Genomic DNA, 25,198 nt, shown 5'->3' with positions numbered 1-25,198 from the left:
CTTCTAACTTCGATTAAATTTCATTTGGTCATTAAAGTATTACAAATTTCGTGTCATATGATTCAGTATCATCATAAGTAATTACAACTTTAGTAGCTAATTAATAATTCCTATATTAATGACTGTTTTAGTAGTACTAACTAATGCCAAATTGGTGCCTTTAATATATAGTTATTATTGATTCATGTATTACATATTGGCTCTTAAACCGAATTATTCATATTTGCTGATTATGATATAAAATTATATATCGAAACGTAGGTAAAATATACCGTTTTCATATACTTAAAAATCCTTTTGCTTGATATTATATTGTTATTCACACTTGTCATTCAAATATTATTAAAAGAAGGAATTATCAAGATCAAAAAAATGTCTTAAAAGTCTTGCATACGTTTCGAGTATACATTTGATCCATCTTTAGTAATGAACAAATATTGTATTATAAATTTATTATTTTTAATTATTTATTCTAGTTATTCCTCAATTTGTTTCAAACTTGATGTTTTAATATCTTTTTTTCACTTTATGTTACGTTTTAATTTACAGTCGTTATCTAATTAAAACCAGAAAAATATTATATTCAAACAAATATAATGGAGGGCTTAGAATTTTGCATACGTTTCGGGTGTGCATCCGATTCATCTTCAGTTCATTAATGCGAAAATAATTTTAAAAAATGTATTAAACATAAACTATATATAATAAACGTGAACATTTAGCATAATTAATATAAAATTCAAGGAATGTCTAAAATATATGAAATAGTTAAAAAAATAATTGGATATAGTACGAAATAAAATATTGTTAAAAATTTATAATAAGTAAATACAAAAACTTATGCTATATAAATGTGTAATTGCAAAATTGTTCAAAACAATATTAATGTCTTTGTACAATTTTTCTCAATAATTGATTATTATTTTTATATATAGTGCCTTTTATTTGTATATATAGCAGTAAAATGAGTCTAATTAGATATCAAAACGTATCTAATATTAAATATGAAAAGCTTTTTATAATATAATGTATAACGAATTTGCAAGCGTTCATTAAAATATCAAACGAAGGCGGTTTAGAAATGTATATATATATATATATATATATATATTTATATATATATATATATATATATATATATATATATATATATTACCATTTATATTATTCCCCAGGTTAAATAAATCACAACGTTATCATTTTTTTCTTTTAAATCCGTCTGATAAAAAAGTTATGATTTACAACTCCCGGTTTTTTGTTTAAGTAAATTAATAACATTGTTTTTACGGAAAACTACCTGTAGCAATAAAAAAAAAAGATTTTATTCGGATTATAATCTTGTATTTTGGCAAATTATTAATAGTTATAAATTATATATAATAATAATAAATAACAAAACATAATTTATATATGCGCTTTGACCTAAATATTTTTATACTATATAGTTCGAATCGGTTCCTGATTGTAGATAAATTTGTTTGAAAAGTATATAGTTTTATATTTTTTTAATTTAACAAATGTATTAACAAATGTCGTACTAAAATATCAGAGTCATAATTTAAAGTTTTATATTTTTAAAATTGAAATGACACTCTACATATCGTTCGTTAAAATTGTTATGAATCGTCTATGAAAACTTGCATCTGTCCACTAAATTGCTAATTTCTAGCTTTTATTTGAAAAGAATATAATTTAATTTTTTTTTAATTCAATGCAAGTATTGAAAAATGTCATATTTAAATACCAACATCCTAGTTCAAAGTTTTATATTTTTAAAATATATTCAAATAACACTCTACATGTCGTTCGTTACAATTGTATCGTCTATGAAAACATGCTTTTGTCCTCTAAAATGCTAAATTCTAACTAAATTTGTTAGAGAAGTATACGATTTCGTATTTTTTAAATTAAATATATGTATTCAAAAATGTTATACAAAAATATCAATGTACTAATTCAGAGTTTTATATTTTTAAACTATATTCATATAAGTATAGCCCATGCAATTGTGCATTTGTCCACTAAATTGATAATTTCTAGCTAAATTTGTTAAAAAAGTATATAATTTTGTATTTTTCAAATTCAACAAATGTATTAACAAATGTTGTACTAAAATATCAGAGTTAAAATACTGAGATTTATATTTTTAAAATATATTTAAATAACACTGTACGTATCGTACTTTAGAATTGTTAAGTATCGCCCATGCAAATGTGCATTCGTCCACTAAATTGCTAATTTCTAGCTAAATTTGTTAGAGAAGCATATAATTTTATATTTTTTAAATTTAATATATGTATTAACTAATGTCGTACTCAAATACGAGCATCCTAATTTAAAGTTTTATATTTTTAAAATATATTTAAATAACACACTACACATCCTTCGTTAAAACTGTAATGTATCATTAAAATTGTTATGTATCGTTTATGCAAACGTACATTGCTAATTTTTAACTATACTTGTTGAAAAAGTATATAATTTGATATTTTTTAAATTTAATATATGTATTAAAGAATGTCATACTAAAATTTCAGCATCCCAATTCAATTTTTTATAATTTTTAAACTATATTTAAATAACACTACATGTAGAGTCTACATATCGTCCCATGGAATCGTGCATTTGTCCACTAAAAATATAAATTTGTTAGAAAAGTATGATTTTTTATTATTGTATTGTATTATGTATTAACAAATGTCATATTGAAATATCTGATTTATAATGCTAAGTTTTAAAAAATATTTAAAAAATATTCAAAACATACATGCATGCAAACTTGCTTTTGTTCTCTAATTTTCTACTTATAAGGTTTTTAGGTTTAGTACTTGATTTGTTTAGTACTTTAATTTAGTTTTATATTTGAAGCAAGTGCTAAAGAAAACGTGTAGGACATTTCGTCCTTGACTATGACCTTGAATACTCTTTCAAAATGCTTTTGGACCGCAAAAAAAGTCGTCTTGAATATTGGAGAGGATTCTAGTGCTTTTTTAAAAAATCAACCAGAATGTATGGATGAAAAGCTGTGGCATTGTATGAAATTATTTCGACTGTTGACAAAAATTCTTTAAATAACTTTAATCTTTTTATCTTGAATTTATAAATAATGCTACTGATATTTAAATATATATGCATATATATATATATATATACATAAAGTTGTTTACATTTTGATAAAACGCTAATTTAAATTTAAAATCGTGTAAACAAAAGTGAGGCGTCCGTCGGCTTTGCTTACGTGAAACAATAAAAATCTCATTTTTGTTTACAAGACCTTCGCTAATTCCAATCCGAATAATTATACATTATATAATATATATATATATATATATATATATATATATACATATAACCCTGGCGGTCGCCAAAAATGACCGCAGTTGCAGTCAATTTAATTTGTAATTAAAAGTAAAAAAATTGTCTTCAAAGTTCCTAAATACAAGACTAAAGGCCACAGTATATAATGTTCTGTTTAATATTCTTTTTATTTAAAATATCTATAAAACTAGGATTTGTGCAAATTACAGCATTCTGCTTCTGAAAACATAAAAAATATAGCTAATGCTAATTTATATTACAAAAGTTCGTCACAAAATACTTCGATAGTGTTTGTACAGATAAAAATGTGTTGTATATTTACAATTTAATATAAATATGAAGTTATAGAAATCTGCGAATTGCATCATTCTGCATCTAAAAGTTGGAATCTATAAATGGAAAATATCTTCAAGAATTAGTCAAAAGTTCAAATTTCCATTGTTGAGTTATTATGTAAATCTGAAGTCTTATTGATTAATATTGAATACTTTCAACTTGCATCAAATTGTCTTCTAATACAAACTATAAATTATATAAAATTGTTACTGGCTTCAATTTTAAATTTTGTTTTTTATCCTGTTTAATTTTTCATTTCAGATATGGGCTGATTTTCTAAAACAAAAGACCTGAAATGGATTTCACAGAGGTGATTTTATCCTTCGACAGTTCTTCTGCAGAAGATTGCATTTTGCAATACCACGATTATATAATTCCACAAGATGGTAAGAATCATGTAAACTAGGTGTATATGAGATGTGAAATAAATTAAATTTATAAAAAACAAAAAAAAAACTCTTTACTAGGATTAAAAAACCTCCTTCCTCTGTCGAGCATAATTTACCTGCTAATACAAATGATACATTTATATTAAATTCTAAAGTTGTTTTTTGTAGCAATTTGTAGATGGCCTCATGGTTCATGCAAATTTCCAACAGTGCTAAATGCCACCTACACTTAATTTAATTAGTATATATTGACTAGGCTCTTAACCCTAAATTTCTGAGCACTTTACCTAGAAGGTGACTTTTGTCCCAATTAAAAATTAATCCTTGTTATATTGTTAAGAGGAAATACTTTACTAATTACATGAAAATTAACTAATTAGCCAATTAGGAAAAAGATAATCCTAAACCCTTTGTAATTATAATATAATAATCTCATATAATTAAGAAAATTAGAATGAATACTTAAAAAAAGCATAATTTGAATAAAAATATTTATTTGTGCAATTTTTGAATATCAAAAATAAAATATTGCATCAAAATATAATTACTAGAGGAGTAATAGAAAAAGAATGAAAATTTAGGGTTGTATGTATTTTTCAATAATGCATTATCAAAAATAAAACTAGTGGTGCATGGCATCGTGCCTTGAGGCAAATTGCTGGAACTTTCCGTTCCAGAAACTATTTTTTTTTTGAAAACAGAAAAATTTTTTTTTGAAAAATCACATTTTTTAAAAAATGTTTTTGTAAATTTTGAAATTTTTGAATTATTTTAACTTTTTTTAATACTAATTGTTTTAGAGTTGAAATATAGAAGCGCATAGATCCTCGCCGATCTCTAAAGCATTGTTCTTCTTATTAAAATCTCTAAAAAATATTTTATAATTTCATATGCACATGTATAATGATCATTTTTGTCCGCCAAATGGCATTTGTTTTTACTTTTTTTTATGGATCTCCGAGATCGCTAGACCTGCCTTTTTAAAAATTTGTTTCGTCAATACAAAATTTGTTTTTTGAATCATTTAAATCGGAAGCTCCGTTCTCTCAAAAACTGAATAAACATTTACATACATACACACACACACATGCACCCATTTTTGTTAAGGTATACGAAAATATTCAGAAGGTTTTGAAACCTAAAAACACGAAAGATGTCATTTTCAATTTATTGGGTTTACTATACGGTTTGTTGTATGTAAAATTATTCGATTACTGATATGACTATTGAGAAATAAGGGTTTGTTGTAGGAGGGTGACATAGGGCTATATGTGAAATATGTAAGATAAATGAAATTGGTTCAAAAACTGTAACAAAAATCTCAATTGTGCCCGAACTTTTCCATTTAAAGGTATGGAAAAAAAGTTATTGGCCAATTCTCAGTCATGTTTAAAGTGCATAATAAGTCGCAGTTTTGCAACAAATATCATGATACAAAATTTTTATTAACTTTTCATAGGGTAAGTTATAGTAATGAGCCGAAAATGAAAATTTTTGCATACCTTAGGAAAAGTTTTCACCCGTATGGATAAAAATTAAAAAAGCAATCGATTATTATTGATAGGGAAATGTGTTGATTAGTTTTTGGCAAAGGCAGGTCCAACCGTTGCGGAGATATGAAGAAAAGTGTGCAACAAATAGAAACCGAACTTTTGAAAAAACGGAGTATCCGATTTGAATGATCCAAAAAACATTCTGTTTGTGTTGGCAAAACAAATATTTTGGATAAAAAATATTTGATTTTTTTCCAAAAATGTTCTTTTCTATATCGAAAATAATTCAGATTTTAATTTTAATTCTGACTGAAGTTCTAATATACTTTAAACAAATAATTTCAACATTTCAATTCAGTTTATATAATTCTTATAATAAATATTAGACAATGTTACAGTATTTATTTATAATAATTATTTTGAAAACGTTTAATAGTCCTCGAACATTTCGTTACGGTACGGGAAGTTCAAGCAATTTGCCTTAAGGCACAATGCCATACACCACTACTTATATATTAAGTTATAGATTTATGTATCTTATTAATGTATACATACATGCATTTTATGTTTACATTAGATGATTGACAATTTATTTACCCAGAAACATCACGCCTGTCTCGCAATGTAAACAGAAAAGGCTTCGGGCTTTTCTCCAAAGGCGACATAAACTCATTTCCTTTACAGAGATGATCGATGGCTTTGTGTTTTATTCTTAGAAATTGATAAATGCAATTACAACAATTTAAAATAAACGAAATAATTGACCCAAAAAGACCAAAAGGAGAAGATCTCTCTCAACCCACTATCACCCTGTTCAACAGGAAAGCTCATCGTATAGTTTTTGCAACTAAGTCCAGATTCTCATTTTAAATTAAATTATTTTTTGTATTTTTTTTCTCAGGTTTGTTCTGCAATTGGACTTGGGACTCCTTACTATGTTGGCCACCAACAAAGGCCAATTCTGGCATCAAACAAAAATGTTCCCTGGTCAAGGGCCAACGTGGATTGGACCCAACACGTAAGTAAAAAATTTACGAATTTAATTATAAATATGAAGAAAGATATGGTGATTTTTATTTTATATATTAAGTACTACAGCAAGTATAAATTTCTAATATTGAGATCAAAAATCTACTTAAAAAATATTGTGAAAAAGTTCTCTTAAATTTTAAGCTTTAATTTGTAAATATTAGAAAAAAGACATCGCGATTTCATGTAAGTATATTAAAGGTATTTCATATAAATATTTTAAAGGTGTCATTCCTTAACAACTCTTCATTATTAATTTCTTTATTATTATTACATTAAACAAAACGTAATATTTATGCTTAAAAAATGAAATACTGCGACTTAATACTAATTTTCACAAATTAGATATTGCGATATTTAATTTAGTGCAATAAAATAATTAAAATTCTAAAATTTATTGATTGTTAATAAAACTAGTTGGTATTGGTATTTTGCCTTGAGGCAAGTTAACTGAACTTCCCGATATGTGTAAATAATCGACTTAATCAATAATAAATAAATTAATTTATGAGTGATTAAAAGTATTCCGACTGGATTTATTATACAAAATTGAAAAGGAACTCGGAGTTAGCTCGGAGTATTTTCTAAAGCAAATATTCAAAAATCAATAATTTTCATAATTTATTCAGTTTCCGTAGGACTTTAATTGTTTAGTATGTTCATTAAGACCAAGTACTTTATCGTTATACCAAGTAAATAGTCTAATTTTAATTTTAACCAACGTCAAAAAACTACTCACTTTCTCAAACTTTGATACATTTTTGAAATTATACTAGTTGTCGTAGGGCCGTAATATTTTAGTAAGTTCTAAAAAACCATGATAATTATCGTCGAAAAAAGTTCCATGAAAATCGGATTAATTTTTTTTTTTCAACAGTTAATTACAAGAAAACAGCTCGGTAGATTTCCACCTAAAACTAATCAGTTTTAGTCCCAACTAATATCTTACGAACAGTTTTTGATTTTTAAAAATCGGTTCGGTATAATGAGCTTAAATGTGGACAAAAAGTTTAACACTTTTTCCCAAATTACAAAGAAACGGCTGGGCCGATCGTCGCACAAAACTGACAAACGATAGTCCTCATTGAAATACATCAAATGGCTTTTAAATTTTTGAAATCGGTTTAGGCGTTTTTGAGTAAACATCGATGAAAGGTCTAATTTTGACGAATGCCAAAAAACGATACCAACTTTTGCAAACTTTGATGAATTTTTAAAGCTAAACGAGTTGTCGTAGGGCTGTAATATTTTAGTATGATCTAGAAGACTATGGCATCTACCGTCAAAAAAATAATCATGAAAATCGCCGAATTTTTTTTTAACACTCTATAACAAGAAAAAGGCCCGGCCGATCTGTATCAAAAACTAATTAGCACGATTCCCAACCAATATCTTTCGAACGGTTTTTGAATTTTCATAATCAGTTCAGAATTGCGGGCTAAAACGTGGACGAAAAATTTTTCACTTTTCTGCGGATTACAAAGAAACGGCTTGGCCGATCGTCACACAAAACTCAGAAACGTTAGTCCTCATCGAAATACATCGAATGGCCTGTTAATTTTTGAAATCGGTCCAGCAGCTTTTGAGAAAATGTCGATTTACGGCCAAAAATCTGTTCACACACACGCACACACACACACATACTTTTTCCAAATTTGTTCTCATTCGATTCAGAATGGCTTGTAACGTCGAGAAAACGTAAAATTAGCGAATCGAATTTTTTGATGGAAACAAAAACTTCTCCTTCGGGAAGTTAAAAATATGCATAAAAAGTACAATTTTGTCTTACGTACTAAATATAGGTAAATAATCATCTTAATCAATAAGAATTTAGGTTTAGCAAGTCTAATTAAACGTTAATTGCCAATTATCCATGGCACCCTGTCTATTGTCATTTATATGTCAAATAATAATCAATTATTGCCTGTGTCACGTTTTGCATGTTAAAGACAAAGATGACAATATGATGACCTGGAGGCAATCAAGGTATATTCATACTTTATTAAGGGAAGTAGAAAGGGCGCAAATCCGCAAATCCACTTCCGCAGATTAAGTCGCTAAAAAGAAAAACTAGCTGTAAGTGGAATTCTGTCTTAAGGCAATTAAGGCATCGTGCCTTAAGGCAAATTGCTGGAACTTCCCGTACCAAAAATTATTATTTTTTAAAAACGATTAACATTTTTGAAAAAAAAATTACTTTGAAAAAATAAGATTTTTGAGAAACTATAAATTGGACAAAAAATTACTTTTTTTTGAAAAAAAATTTTTTCTAATTTTTTTTTTTTTGAAAAAAAATTTTATTTTATTTTGACATATTGTGGAAGATCTGAACTTTCTTTTCAAAGCAATCAATCGTACTGCTTTAACTGCATAGGGACAAAATATAAAGCGCGTAAGCGCCGCGTCGCTGTCTAAAGCATAAGCATTGGTACGGAACCCATAGAAATGTTAACAAATTGTATACTTATTGTTAAAATCTCTATAAAATATCTGATAATTTTATGAGCATATGTCTAATGATCATTTTTGACCGCCAAATGGCTCATTTTTTTACTTTTTCCTCCATATCTCCGAATCCGCTAAACCTACCTTCATGAAAATTTTATCGATTCTTCATCTTGTCAATACAAGTGAAATGTTTTTTGAATTATTCAAATCGGACGCTCCGTTCTCTCAAAAACTGAGCTACCGTTTTCGGCACTTTTTGCCCCTTATCTTTGGAACGGCTAGACCTGCCTTCGCCAAAAACTAATCAGCACGTCTCCTTATCAATACGGATCGAATGTTTTTTGAATTATTCAAATCGGTTGACCCGTGTTCCCGAAATCGTCGACGAAAATTTGTATCCGCACATACATACACACACATACATACATACATACACACACACATACACACACACACACACACACACACACACACACATACATCCATTTTTTCTAAGGTATGCCAAAATGTTCAGAAACCTCTGAAACGTAAAGATATATACAAATTTTCATTTTCGATTTTTTTGCGATTACTATAACTTGCCCTACGGGAAGTTAATTACTTCCTGAAAAGGAAATTTCCTTCCTGGAAAAGAAATTTCCTTCCTTCCGATAAGCAATATTGGATTTCTGTTAAAAGTTTGGAGTAATGTGTGAAAATTGGCTCTTCATATATTATTAACTTCCCGTAAGGTAGCTATAGTAATGGCCCGAAAATCGAAAATGAAAATTTTTGCATTTCTCGACGTTTGGAAGGTTTCTGAACATTTTGGCATATCTCAGAAAACTAATGGATGTGTGTGTTTTGTATGTCCGCACTTTTTCGTCCACGTTTTCGGGCGCACGGATCAACCGATTTGAATGGTTTAAAAAACATTCGATCCCTATTGATAGAAAGATGTGCTGATTAGTTTTTGGCAAAGGCAGGTTCAGCACTTACGGAGATAAAGAGCAAAGAGTGCAGAAAATACAAATCGAGTTTTTGAGAGAACGGAGTATTGGATTTGAATGATCTAAAAAACATTCAATTTGTAATGATTGGGAGAAGTGGTGATTACTATTTGGCAAAGACAGGTCCAGCCGTTACGGAAATACGAAGCTGCATGTGCAAAAAATAGCAGTTTTTGAGAGAACGGAGTATCGGATTTGAATGATCTAAAAAACTTTCTGCTTGTATTGACAAAACAATTGCTTTTGAAGATAAAAAATTATTACATCTTGTTTTATTTTCCATAATATATTTTGGTAATGTTGGATTAAAAATTCAAAAAATTACCCAGGCTAAGCACAGTCTGAGCGCCACTCTGGTACAAATGTTTAGCCAAGTGCGTTTAGACTGCTTATGCACTGGAGCATTTTTCCAATTTTATGAAAACTATTGAAAATGTGAAAATGCCGCCAAGCTAAACACAGTATAAGTGAAAATGTCGCACAGAATTATTTGAAAATGCGTTTAGACTGTGACTAAACTTTAGACGGCAGCACTTTTTTAATTTTGTGCAAATTAGGCAACTATTTTTTTTTTTGAAATTGAATTCGAAATTCGAAATGACGATTGTTAATGTTCTGGAGATAAATTGATTTATTTATGATTTACATTTGATTTGCTCAGATATAACAAGATAGCTAAAATAATGAAAGTTACAATATTTGTAATAATATATTTGAAAACGTTTAAAGTTTCTCGAATATTTCATTACGGTACAGAAAGTTCCAGCAATTTGCCTTAAGGCACGATGCCATACACCACTAGTTTTTGCTTTTAAGTTGCAATAATTCTATTTCTAATATCTACGTCAGTATTTGATTCTAATATCTAAACTAGCATTATTATTTAAGTTTCTTTCAAGTATAATTTTTGAATATTAAACTAATTAATAGATAATTTTGATATTTATTATCGTTATAGATTAATGGAAATATTTAGCATGTCTCAAATTTAATTTTAGAACAGGATTTCTTCCTGTTTACACGAAAATTTATCTAATTTTGGATTTTGTAAAAGTTTCATGATCAAGTTCATATGGGAAAATGTTTATTGCCAAAAGATTCTGCATCGATTCTGTTTGTTTATGCAGAAATGCATTTGGCTCGATCGGAAATTATATATACACACATTTATATATATATATATATTTATATATATATATATATATATATATATATATATGTATATTCAATCATCTTTATAAATTAACTAAAACATTTTTCCAAAACTAAAATGTTAGTATTTTAATCCAGTCTGAATGCAACCCATGCGAACACATATTTTTTGTTAGGCAAATACGAGTTAAATTTAAATTTTAGTTAAGTTTGGAAACTTCAACAGATTTTTAGGCAATGTCATCTTAAACCATATATATAGTATTATTATTACACAACATGTCAAACGTATAAATTTGGTAAAACATTTTTGAAAAATTAAAAAACTTTAAAAAAGCACACGCCTGCCCCACACCCCTTTTTGCATGTAAATATAACTGAAATTAATATTTGTATCAAATTTGAGATTTTTAAGTAATTTAATATCGAAGTACACGAATTCTATTATTTTTACAAAAAATATCAATCAGATACATTTAGTAGAACATTTTTGAAAAATTAAAAAACTTTTAAAAAAGCACAAGCTTTCTATCACAACGTGCGAACTCACGATTTTCGCCCGAGAAATTACATTTTAGTTTGTAGTTTGAGAAAGTTTAGAAACTTTTACTGAATTTTAAATAGTGTCAGCATAAAGTTCACTTATTCTGTTATTTTTGTACAAAATATCAAGCAAATAGGTTTAGTAAAACATTTTTGAAAAATTAAAAAACTTTAATAATTCATACACAATTTGAGATGCAACGTTTAGCGGATATTAATATTTTACAAAAGTTTGGATACTAGAACTAATTTTTAATTATCATCATCAAAAACTTTAGGAATTGTATTTTTATTTCTAAAATATCAAGCGGATATATTTAGCAAAACTATTTTTTTTAAATTAACAAACTTTAATAAACATTAAGTCTGCCATTAAACTCCCTGAACTGCAGCTTTTATGCGGAAAATAAAGTTTTAATTAATGTTTTCGGAATGTTTGAGTACTTCAAAAGTACTGCAAGTTATTGCATTTTAAAGCTTATGAACTGTATTTTTGTTACATCAAATATCATTTAAATAAATTCGATAGAACATTTATGAAAAATTAAAAAACTTCATAAAACGTGTGCAATCTGATACGAGCACTCCACGTTTTCATAAACAAGTTTTGAATTAAAAATTTATGAAATTTGTGATATTAAAGAGCATGTTTCTGTATTAATAATTTTTGTTAAAAATATATGAAATCTTTTATTGTTATATGTAATATCAAGCGTATAAATTTAGTAAAACATTTTTTTAAAAATAAGAACTTTAAAAATCACATTCATTCTGCCACTACTTGAGCAACAACCCTTGCGCTGAAAACAAAATTTTAATGTATTTTTTTACAAAGTTTGTGAATTTTAACAAATTTTAAACTAATGTTATATGAAAGCACATAATTTGTATTATTTTCATGTAAAATATCAATCAAAAATATTTAGTACAACATTTTAAAAAAATTAACAAACTTAAAACATGCAAACGCACTGTGCCAATACTTGAGCTTTTTTGTGGGGACAATACAATTTTAATTAATATTTCCAAAATGTTTAAAAACCATGGCAAATTTTTAATCAATGCCATCGTTAAAGGAGCTTTGAAATATTATTAAACAAAATTTCAACAGAATAAATGCAACAAAACACTTTTTAAAAAATTAATAATCTTTAAAAAACACACCCATGTTTTATATGAATTTCAAGTTTCTAATATATAATTTTAAATACTTTAAAGAACTTCTGAATAGTGTTCTAATAAAATACAATATTATAGTGACTAAATTTAGTAAAACATTTATAAACCATAATTTTCAAAATATAAAATAATTTATAGTAGTTCTTGCTTTCGGCCAGAAAATACATATTACATGCGACCGAATATGAAATTATTATTTCATAAATATTTTATGAAAGTTCTGACTTTTATTCTGAATTTAAAATAATGCCATCTTAAAATACATGAATTCTATTATTCATACACAAAATATCAAACGAATAAATTTAGTAGAACATTTTTAAAAAAATAAAAAACTTCGAAAAAACCCACACATTCTGTTCAAAATGTATCTTTTACGAGAAAAGCACTTTGATTAATTTTTAATGAATGTCTTACTAAAGTTTATGAATTCTATTATTATTACACAAAATATCAAACGCATAAATTAAATAGAACATTTTTGAAAAAATTGACAAAATTTAATACGCATTACACTCTATGGAGCATCTGGCATGGAAAGCAAAACTTTAATAAATATTTTATAAATGTTTAGACTTTTTTTATTAAATTGCAAATAATGTCATATCAAAGTTCACGATATATATTATTTTTGCACAAAATATCAAACGTATAAATTTAGTAGAACATTTTTAAACAAATAAAAAAACCTTGGAAAAAGCTCATACATTTTGACACAGTTCAAGATGTATCCCTTACGAGGAAAGTACTGCGTTAAAAGTTATTTTTGGAAAGTTTGAGAGTTTTGATTAATTTTATTCAATGTCAACGTAAAGTGCAAGAATTTTAATTCCCTAAATATCAAACGTATAAATTAAATAGAACATTTTTGAAAAAATTAACAAACTTTAATAAGCATTACGTCTGTCATTACACAGTCTGAGCTGCAATCCTGACATGGAAAGCAAAAGTTTAATATTTTATATATGTTTAGACATTTTTAATAAATTGTAAATAATGTCATATTAAAGTTCACGATCTATATTATTTTTACACAAAATATCAAATGTATAAATTTAGAACATTTTTTAAAAAAATTAAAAAAAACATTGAAAAAAGCTCACACGTTCAGGCACAGTTCAATATGTATCTCTTACAAGAAAAGCACTATTTTAATTATTATTTTTAGAAATTTTGAAAAGAATAATTAAATTTAAGTGATGCCATCTTGAAGTTCATGAATTGTAATATTTATACACAAAATATCAAACGTATAAATAAATAAAATATTTTTGAAAAAATTAACAAACTTTAATAAGCATTGCACTCTATGGACCTGCATTCTGGCATAGAAAGCAAAACTTAATAAATATTTAATAAATGTCTGAAAATTTTTACTGAATTACAAGTAATGTCATCTTAAAGTTTACAAATTATAATAATTTTACACAAAATATCAAACATGTGAATTATGTGCAACTTTTTTTAAAAAATTACAAAACTTGGAAAAAAGCTTAAACATTCTGACACAACTCGAGACGCTTCTCTTACGACGAAAGCACTCCTTTAATTATTATTTTTGAAAAGTTTGAGAGCTTTGATTAATTTTTAGGTAATGTCATCGTAAAGTTTATGGATTCTTTTATTATTACACAAAATATCAAACGTATAAATGAAGTACAACATTTTTAAAAAAATTCATAAACTTCCAAAAAGCACTTGCTTTGCAATCAAAACGTACGAACTCATACTTTCCGTTCGGTAAATAATAATTTAGTAAATATTTGGAAACTTTAATATATTTCTAAATAATTTCACCATACACTTTATAAATCGTATTATTAATACAGAAAATATCAAACGTATAAATTTACCAGAACATTTTTGAAAAATTAGAAAAAACTTCATAAAGCACTTGTAATCTGATAAGCCCTCGCGCGTGGCTTTTATGAACAACTTTTAAATTAAAATTTGGCGATTTTAGTGAAAATAAAACGCGTGTATTTGAATTTCTGAAATTGTCTGGATTTATTTAGGAAGTGTATCGATTGTATCAATGCTACACAAAATATAAAAAGCATAAATTCATCAGAACATTTTTAAAAAATTGAAAAACTTTATAAAGCACACGCAATCTCATAAGCTCCGGCGCGTGGCATTTGTATTAACAACTTTAATATAAAAGTTTGGTTTATTAACAACAATTAAACACTCAGCTCGTGTACATACTATTACTAAATTTAATATTACATAATCCATATATAATTCATAATAATGTCCTTCTAAGTCATCTCGTCCATGTGTTTGCAGAACGACTTTAAAATCAAAGCGTTTCGCAAATCTCTTTGACTATATAGTTATAGTTATATAGTAGTTAATATAACTACATTGTACAAAAGCTTCTAACCAATCGGTTGTACATAATATCGGATTACAAATTGCTAGGCTGTTATATAACACATCAAAAGAGCGACTAATGCAATTTGTGATTAAAACGATTATTATGTAAGGGTATCAGAATATTATTATTTACATGTAAAGCTTACTACATGCACAATTTTGATTTAATATATTTTGCAATATTAGAATCCGGGATTATGAATAAATTCGGAAGCGCGCCTTTTTTTAAAAAAAGTCATATTTTTAATTTAAAAGTTGTTTGTAAAAACCTCGCGCGTGGTTCTATGAGAGTGCGAAATAACGCGTGTGCGTTATATGAAGTTTTTTAATTTTTTAAAAATGTTCTGATATATTTATTTGTTTGATATTTTTTATGTTATTATTAGAATGCGTAAACTTTAAGATGGCGTTATTTAAAATTCAGTAGAAAAGCCTTAACATCCCAAAAATATTTTATAAAATTTTATTTCCCATGCGAGAGATGTGGCTCAGTCAGTACAGTGCATAGATGACAGTGTAATGATAAACAAAATGTTCATATTTTTTTTTAAATATTCTACTTGATTTATACGTTTGATATTTTGTGCCTTAATAATAGAATAAGTGAACTTTAAGATTACATCAAGAATTATTCAGTAAAAGTGCCTGGATGTCCTCAAAATATTTTTTACTGTGACAATTACTTTACTGTGACATTGGTTAAAAAATTTGTCACGGTTCTCAAACTTTCCAAGAATAATAATTAAAAGAGTGCAAAGAGTCGTAAAAGATAGATCTCGAACTGTGTCAGAAAGCATGTGCTTTTTTCCAAAATTTTCTAATTTTTTAAAAATGTTCTACTAAATTTATATGTTAGATATTTTGTGTATTATTAATAGAATTTATGCATTTCAAGATAGCATTATTTTAAATTCAGAATAAAAGCCAGAACATTCAAAAAATATTTATAAAATAATAATTTCATATTCGGTCACATGTAATATGTATTTTCTGGCAAAAGCAAGAACTACTATAAATTATTTTATATTTAGAAAATTATGGTTTATTAATGTATTACTAAAATTAGTCACTAAAATATTGTACTTTAGAACAAAACTATTTAGAAAATATTTAGAGTTTCCAAAAATATATAATAAAAACTGAAAGCTTGCAATTCTTATTAAACATGGTTGTGCTTTTTTAAGTTTGTTAATTTTTTTAAAATGTTCTGTTAAATTTATCCTGTTAAAATTGTGTTTAAAATATTTCAAAACATGCTTTTTATGACAGCATTGATTAAAAAATTTGCAACTGTTCTTAATTTTTTTCAAAAATATTAAATAAAATTGTATTGCCCCATGAAAAGCTCAAGTCTAGGCACAAGTCTAGGCACAGTGCATTTGAATGTTTTAAGTTTGTTAATTTTTTAAAAATGTTGTACTGAATATTTTTGATTGATATTTTACATGAAAATAATACAAGTTATATACTTTAATATAACATTACTCTAAAATGTGTTAAAATTCACAAACTTTGTAAAAACATATATTAAAATTGTTTTCAGCGCAAAGGTTGTTGCTCAAATCGTAGCAGAATGCATATGGTTTTAAAAATGTTTTACTAAACGTTTGATATTTCATACAAAAATAATACATTTCATATACTTTAGAACAAAAATTATTAATTTATTTTAAATACTACAAATTTCATAAATTTTTATTTCAAAAGTTGTTTATTACAGCACAGCACTCGTATCAGATTGCATGCGCTGCTTTATGAAGTTTTTTAATTTTTCAAAAATGTTCTATTGAATTTATTTGAATGACATTTTATGTAAAAAAATACAGTTCATGCCCTTTGAAATACAATTAATTGCAATTCTGTTCACTCAAACATTCGGAAAATATTAATTAAAATTTCATTATCCGCTTATTAAAGTTAGTAAATTTTTTTAAAATATGTTCTACTCAAGTGATTTGTTTGATTTTTTTGCGTAACAATAAAACACTTTATAAATTGGAATTATTCAGAAATTAGTTGAGGTTCACAAATTTTTTTAAAAGATCAATTGAAATTGTTATGCCCCGAGCGCAGAGTATAAGTTCTTACACGTGCTAGGCACTTGTATAATGCGTATGCTTCTGAAGTTTTTTATTTTTTTAAAAATGTTTCACTCAATTTATACGTTTGATATTTTGTGTAAAAATGATAAAATTAATGCACTTTAAGATGACATAACTTAAAAATTAATCATTGTACTCAAATTTTCCAAAAATAATAAAATAAACCTGTAGTGCTCGCAAAAGGTGTCATCAGATTGCGTGTGCTTTATGAAGTTTTTTGAATTTTTCGAAAATGTTCTATCAAATTTATTAAAATGACATTTTATGCCTCAAAAGTATAGTTCATAAACTTTAAAATGCAATTACTACAATTTTGACAAAGTACTTAAAAATTCCGGAAATAATTATTAAATGTTTGGTTTTCCTTGCAAAGGATGCAGCTCAGATTTTGATGACAGACGTAAGGCTTATTAATTTTTTAAAGATGTTCTACTAACTTTATCCGCTTGATGTTTTATGTAATGACAAGATAAGTTGTAAACTTTATGGTGGCATAGTTTGAAAATTAATTAAAGTTCTCAAACTTTTGTAAAAATTAATTGAAATTTATATGTTCCGAGCGCAGAGTACGATGAGTTCTTACACGTGTTAAAGTTCATACTAAAATTTGTAGTGTAGGCTTTTTGAAGTTTCTTATTTTTTTAAAAATGTTCTATTAATTTTAATCGCTTTATATTTTTTGTACTAATAATAGAAAAAATGTACTTTGCGGTGCCACTTCTTAAAAATTCATTATTGTTCTCAAATTTTTCAAAAATATTTTATAAATAATCATTAAAGGAGTGCTTTCTTAGTAGGAGATATGTGTCAAACGTGTGCTTTTTTCAAAGTTTTTTAATTTTTAAAAATGTTCTACCGAATTAATCCATTTGATATTTTTTCCAATAATAATGGAATAAATATATTTCAATATGGTATTATTTAAAAAGTAGTCAGTTTTCAAATTCTTCAAAAATAATAATTAAAGGAGTGCTTTCCTCGTGAAAGATATGTCTCGAGCGTGTGTTTTTTTCAAAGTTTTTTGATTTTTTAAAAATGTTTTGATAAATTTATACGTTTGATATTTTGTGCAATAATAATAGAATGTGTGAACTTTATGCTGACACTAATTAAAATTCAGTAAAAGTTTCTAAACTTTCTGAAACCACCAACTAAAATTTAGTTTTCCGAGCGAAAAGTATGATTTCGCACTTTTTAATTTCAAGCTGTGACAGATATCATGTGCTTTTATAAAAGTTTAGTTAAAAAAAAGTTTTGCTAAATTTATACATTTGATATTTCATATAATAATAAGAGAATTCACAAATTTTAAGATCATGCTATTTATGTAATCAGTGAATATTCCAAAAAAAATTAATCAAAATTAATTATGATTGTGCTTATGGCCATGCATATCATTTCTGATTTTTTTTAAAGTTTCACAAAGTTTTGTCAAAAATGTATTTTCGACATCAACAAAACCAAGCAAGACTTTTGATTTAATCAATAAATTAATGTCGTTTTGATTAAATCAATTTGATATAAATTCTTTGATTTAATCAATAAACTAAAACCCAATGTCGTTTATATTAACTTTCTGGTCATGTAAAAACTCACTGCAATAGTTGTAATTTTTACAAAGTACACAAAACGTTTTAAATCTATATTAAATATGCACAATTGTGTTCGAATAATGTGTTGCCTAATAAAAGGAAATCATTTGTAAAATTAGGCGCATATAATTAATTATTTAAAACCATAAAATTGCAAAGCAAACATCGAATTATATATTTATACAAATGCAATCAATATACGTACGTTTACTTTATGGCATTTTTAAATTAATTATTTATGATTGTAGAAATTTATGTAAACAACATTTTACACAAAAATTCATTCTGGAACGACATAATTTTTAGTTGTAAATAAAAATCCTATTTTATAATAATTCATTAAAAATTTTATAGGGTCATCACCGAATCAAAGTTACATTAACCAAAGTGCTTATTCTTATAAAAAATTATAATTTCAAACCTGTAAAATGATATTTTACAAGATACATAACTTATCACGATAATATTTTATATAAATTAGTTTTAACTTCCCGTAGGGTAAGTTATTGTAATGGGCCGAAAATCGGAATTGAAAATTTTTACATTACGTTTTGAAGGTTTCTGAACATTTTGGCATACCTCAGAAAAAATGGATGTGTGTGTGTGTGTGTGTGTGTGTGTGTATGTATGTATGTATGTATGGATACAAATTTTCAGTCACGTTTTCGGGCGCACGGATCAACCGATTTGAATAGTTCAAAAAACATTCGATTCCTATCGATAGGGGAAAGCTGATTAGCTTTTGGTAAAGGCAGGTCCAGCCGTTTCGGGGAAACGGAGCAAAGAGTGCAGAAAATCGAAATCGAGTTTTTGAGAGAACGGAGTATCCGATTTGAATGATCTAAAAAACATTCAATTAGTAATGATTGGGAGAAGTGTTAATTAGTTTTTGGCCAAGGTAGGCCCAGCCATTTCGAAGATACGGAGCTAAATATGTAAAAAATGGCCGTTTTTGAGAGAACTAAGCGTCCGATTTGAATGAATCAAAGAACTTTCTGTTTGTCTTAATAAAATAATTGATTTTGGAAAAAAAAATTGTTTCATTTTTTTTTTTTTTTAAATTCTTTGTATATCGAAAATAATTCAGATTTTATTTTTAATTCTGACTATAGTTCAAATATACTTTAAACAAATAATTTCAACTTTGCAATTCAGTTTATATAATACTTATAAATATTAGACAATGTTACAATATTTATAATAATTTATTTGAAAACATTCAGTATTCCTCGAACATTTCGTTACGGTACGGGAAGTGCCAGCAATTTGCCTTAAGGTACGATGCCACCCACCCCACTAGTTTTTTAAATATATAGAATCGTTAGAAAATTCAAAATTTGAAGAAATGGTACAAGATCACTAAAATTAATTGCAAAAAAATTTAAGATTTTTTAGGAAAAATACACTTCGAATTTTTTCCTTACCAAACAGACAGCCAAAAAGCTTTATATTCATTGTTTGTAAAATTAAATATATTTTTTTTAAGAGCTTATATATATATATATATATATATATATATATATATATATATATTTACATCTGGCAGACAGAAATCCATATCAGTGTGTTTAAGTCTTGTGTAGTCGTAACATCTACAAATATCTTCCAAAAAAATCGAGTGTTTTTAACAAAAAAATATTAGTGATATGGATATATAAATTATTACAGGTAAATAATTTTTGCTTCTCAATTTTATATAAAAACCTTTTTTAGTTAATTCTTATTACTCTTTACCCCGGTACATAATCCATTCCTTTATAAAATTTTTTTTCTAATTAATCTGTATTGACCATCGTTAATTAATGTTAATCAATATTTTTAAAAAACATTGTATTTGACAGAATAAACCTGATGATGGAACGTACCTAGTTCCGAAACGTCGTATTAAACATCTTCAAAAAACAAATTGTTTTTTTTTATTGGATTTACTGTTCGGAAAAGAAACAATCAATATATTGAAAAAATCCAGGACTTATCTATTGAATATATATATATATATATATATATATATATATATATATACATATATATGTATAAGCAAACACATATAAGCAAAGTATCCATGCCATAAATACATATTTTCTCTCTAAAAATTTATGAATAAAATTACATTCAAAATCCTAAGGGTGCATATGAATGAAGAAATTATGTGTACATGTTACATAACAACATTTTTATAATTAAGAAGAGTAAATATTCATATTTTAATAAAGTATTTATTTAAATCTGAAGAAAACAAAATAATTATAAACGCAGTAAATTCTAAATTACTCATTTAACATCTCTTAGGTGAAATATCATTTTTGTTTAAATTTTGATTTTATTCAGATTTTAGTTAGTTATCAATATTCAGAAAAAAAATTCAGTAGATGGTATTCATCGTAGTTAGAATTATATTCATTACTTTGCACGGACAACCCGATGTCAAGCAGTCAAACAATCAAGAAATTAGTGAATTTATAATATACATAAGACAACTATTTATTTCGCTTTGTTTCATAATTAATTTATCTGTTTTTATATTTTTTTAGAATTCGCTACGAGATTTTGGACATTATTATTATTGGACAACTATTTATTTCGCTTTGTATCATAATTCATGTATTTCTTTTTATGTTCATTTAGAATTTGCTACGAGATTTTGCACCCCCGAAGGCAAATGGGCGGGTAGACCGACGGCTGGTGGAAATTTCTCAAGCGGAAATTTTTCATCAAATCCGAGAGGATGGACAAATTATTCCGAATGTTACATGCCAGAAGTTAGAGACATTTGGAGAAAATTGGGAACATCCGTAGAGGTAAAAAATAAAATAAAAAGACAATTTACACTTTTTCAGACAATTTACGACATTTTTAGAAACTATATATTATTTTCAGACATCTCACAACATTTTTATATAATATACAACGATTTCAGATATTTTACAACACTGTCAGTCAATTTATAACATTTTTATACAATTTACAACATTTGCAGACATCTTACAACATTTTCAGACATCTCATAACATTTTTAGACAATTTACAATATTTTTAGACAATTTATAACTGTAACTTTTTAATTTGTAACTATAATTTTTAGACAATATTAATGTTCCTAATTTATTAATTAAATTATTTTTATCAAAGTTTATGTTAGGATTGTTAATAGTTGTATTATTTTATTTTAAATCAATATAATAACAACTAAATGATATTGTGTTCATAATAAGAAAACAGTAAAAAATTAATTTATATAAATAAATAATAAATATTAATTAAATAATTAATACTCGAAAATATTTTTTAATTATATTAATTTTTATATTAACCAGATGTACTATTTATAGTTTTATATTTTATTTTTAGGAAAAGTTAGCAATAGCAAGTAATACAAGAATTTTGGAAATTGTAGGATTTACGATTTCTTTGGCAGCTCTTTTGATATCTTTAGGAATTTTTTGTCATTTCAGGTAAAAATTATATATATATATATATATATATATATATACATGCATAATTTAATAATAAACATATTCTTATTCATACAATTCAATACTTATGTGTAATCAATATGCAGTTTTAAAATAATTGCAAAGAATTACAAAATAGGTAGAAAACGTTTTTCCAATTTTTTTGTAATAATATACATACTTGTAAAATGGTAACAAAAATATATAACATTTTTCACATAATTTGAATTACTATTCGAAAAACGTGTAAGTATTAAAAAATGTTAAATTCAAAGCATTTTTGATAAAAAAATATATTTAATTCTTCATTGCAAATTATGTGAAAACCAAATCCCTTACAAATTCCAATGAAGAGAAAAAAGTTGTGTCAGGTATAAAAAGTGGAAAAAAATATTTTATCTGAATGGTCAAAAATGTTTTGATAAAAATAAACTTCGTTTATCAACACAGTTTTTTTTCGATTAAATAATTTAACATCTAGCAATAATAATAAATATTTACATAAATTTAAATAAATAAGAGTGCAAAGGTAGAATTTACATTAAAATGATATCCGTAGTATGATGAATTAATATAAAATATAAGCAAATAATAATAAAAATAAAATTAATAAATAAAATAGACCCTAAAATAAATTGTATAAGTATAATAGGGTTATACATAAACATAGGGAGATTTATAACTAGTTGTATATGGCATTTTGCCTTGAATTAAATAAAAAATCAATATATTTATTTGTAAGTATCTTTTTCCAAATTTGGTCTCATTCGATTCAGAATGACTTAAAACGTCGAGGAGACAAATTTAGCAAATCAGATTTTTGGACGTAAACATAAACTAATGATTCAGTAAATTTAAAAAAAAATATCATATATTCCAAAAAATTATTTTGGATTATTTGAATTAAAAGTATGAAACTTCTCCCAATATAAGAAACAGTACAATCGTTACAATCGACTTTGATCAAATTGAGAATGTAATTTTATTTTCGATTTGTAACTAGTTGTAAGTGGCATTTTGCACTAAAAAATCGACTCAATGAGAAATCAATATATTCATTTCTATGTCTTTTATAAGTATCTTTTTTCCAAATGTTGGTCTCATTCGATTCAAGATGACTTGAAACATCGCGAAAATATAAAATTAGCAAATCAAATTTTTGGGCAAAAACATAAATTTATCATTCGAAAAATTAAAGAAAAATATCATTTGTTCCAAAAAATTATTTTGAATTATTTGAATCAAAAGTATGAAACTTCTCCCAATACAAGAAACAGTACAATCGTTACAATCAACTTCGATCAAATTGAATATGTAATTTTATTTTTGTGAGTTTTTTATTTTAAAACGGTAAAAAAAATACTAAAAATTAACTTTTTTATGGAAAATAAATGATGTACTTATTTTTATTAAAAAGTGATAAATAATGATTTGAAGAATTAAAAGAAATTATGATACACGATTATATATTTATAAATACAAATATTTAAATATTACTTGAATAAATCCTTAAATATTATGATGATGATTTGTTATGGATCTCATCTGTTTTTAATTATGCTTTTATTGAAATATGAAGGATAAGATTTGAAGGACCTAAATTTATATTCTTTTTACATTTTTAACCATTTTGCGAAGCTAATTAAATTAAAGGAAAAAAAAAGATTTGTATCTATTATATATATATATATATGTATATATATATGTATATATATATATATATATATAAATATATATATATATATCATTCTGATGCAAACAAATGCATGAAAGTGCATTTCAATTTCAAGGAATCCTTTTCAATGTTGAAATGGAATCGGTTTCGCGGAAATAAATGGAATACTTTCAAAGTTTATGTCAAATAGATGCATTCTCATTTCCATATTCATACTACAATATTATATATGTAATATAAATTGAAATTTTATGGTTATACAAATATTTTATAACATGCTATTATGTTTTTTTTATTAAAATAAAATCTAGGAGAATAAACAATAAAATACTAATGTTTTTCTGTAAAGAACAAAACTGTGTAGTTAAGAAAAACTATAAGCATATGTACAGGATATAAGTACAAAAAATAGTTTTGTATTTTGGAACAAAATGTAATATTATAGAATATTTATTTATAATATACATTTCAAATAGTAAGCAGCCTATGCATCGAATAAAAAAAGAGCTAAAAGAAAAACATTCTTCATTAATGAAACGTTTCGATACCTGATCTGTGTCATCATTCAGCAATCCAACCAGGACAAAAATAAATACTTAGAACACTAAAATAAGCTTTAAAAAAACATTTTAAAAATTATAAGAAATAAAAAATCAATCCGTAACTAAAAATTTTAAATCAAAAATTAAAAGAGAAGACATGTTGGCTTATAGACAATTTATTTTATATATATAATTTTATTACAGGGGTTTAAGAAACAACAGGACCAGAATCCACAAAAACCTTTTTTCGGCCATGGTCACACAAGTTTTGGTTCGATTAGTTTTATATTTGGACCAGGCCATAGTGCGGGGGCTGAAAGTGGGTTCTTCGAATTCTGAAGGAGCCCTACATGGCATCGATAACACGGTAAGAAAAAAATTATATCTACATATTATATATATATATATATATATATATATATATAGGTTTCTTAAACATTTAGTGGTAAATAAATATTTATTACCCTTACATTGACTTTTCTGCATGTTATCGGGTTACTTGAGAACGTTCCTAGAAACTATTAACGAAGTTTCGTATTTACATAATCACAAAGTAGTAACGAAGGAACTTTGTACTTAC

General features: G+C 25.8%; 1 protein-coding gene across 1 annotated transcript; it reads left to right on the top strand.

The window, feature by feature from the left end:
- Positions 1-3,949: 3,949 nt before the first annotated feature.
- On the top strand, positions 3,950-24,957 carry LOC113367843 (PDF receptor-like). The gene is made up of 4 exons (XM_026609420.1): positions 3,950-4,040; positions 6,438-6,554; positions 21,575-21,747; positions 24,823-24,957. Exons 1-4 carry the CDS (start codon positions 3,950-3,952, stop codon positions 24,955-24,957), a joined length of 516 nt encoding a protein of 171 aa, XP_026465205.1.
- Positions 24,958-25,198: the final 241 nt, after the last annotated feature.

This window comes from Ctenocephalides felis, unplaced genomic scaffold (genome assembly GCF_003426905.1).
Source record: "Ctenocephalides felis isolate EL2017-DRISC unplaced genomic scaffold, ASM342690v1 CF-g0.4_SCAFFOLD_01170, whole genome shotgun sequence".
Taxonomy (NCBI): domain Eukaryota; kingdom Metazoa; phylum Arthropoda; class Insecta; order Siphonaptera; family Pulicidae; genus Ctenocephalides; species Ctenocephalides felis.
Note: the sequence above shows the minus strand (reverse complement) of the source record. Positions and strands in the feature narration are given on the sequence as shown.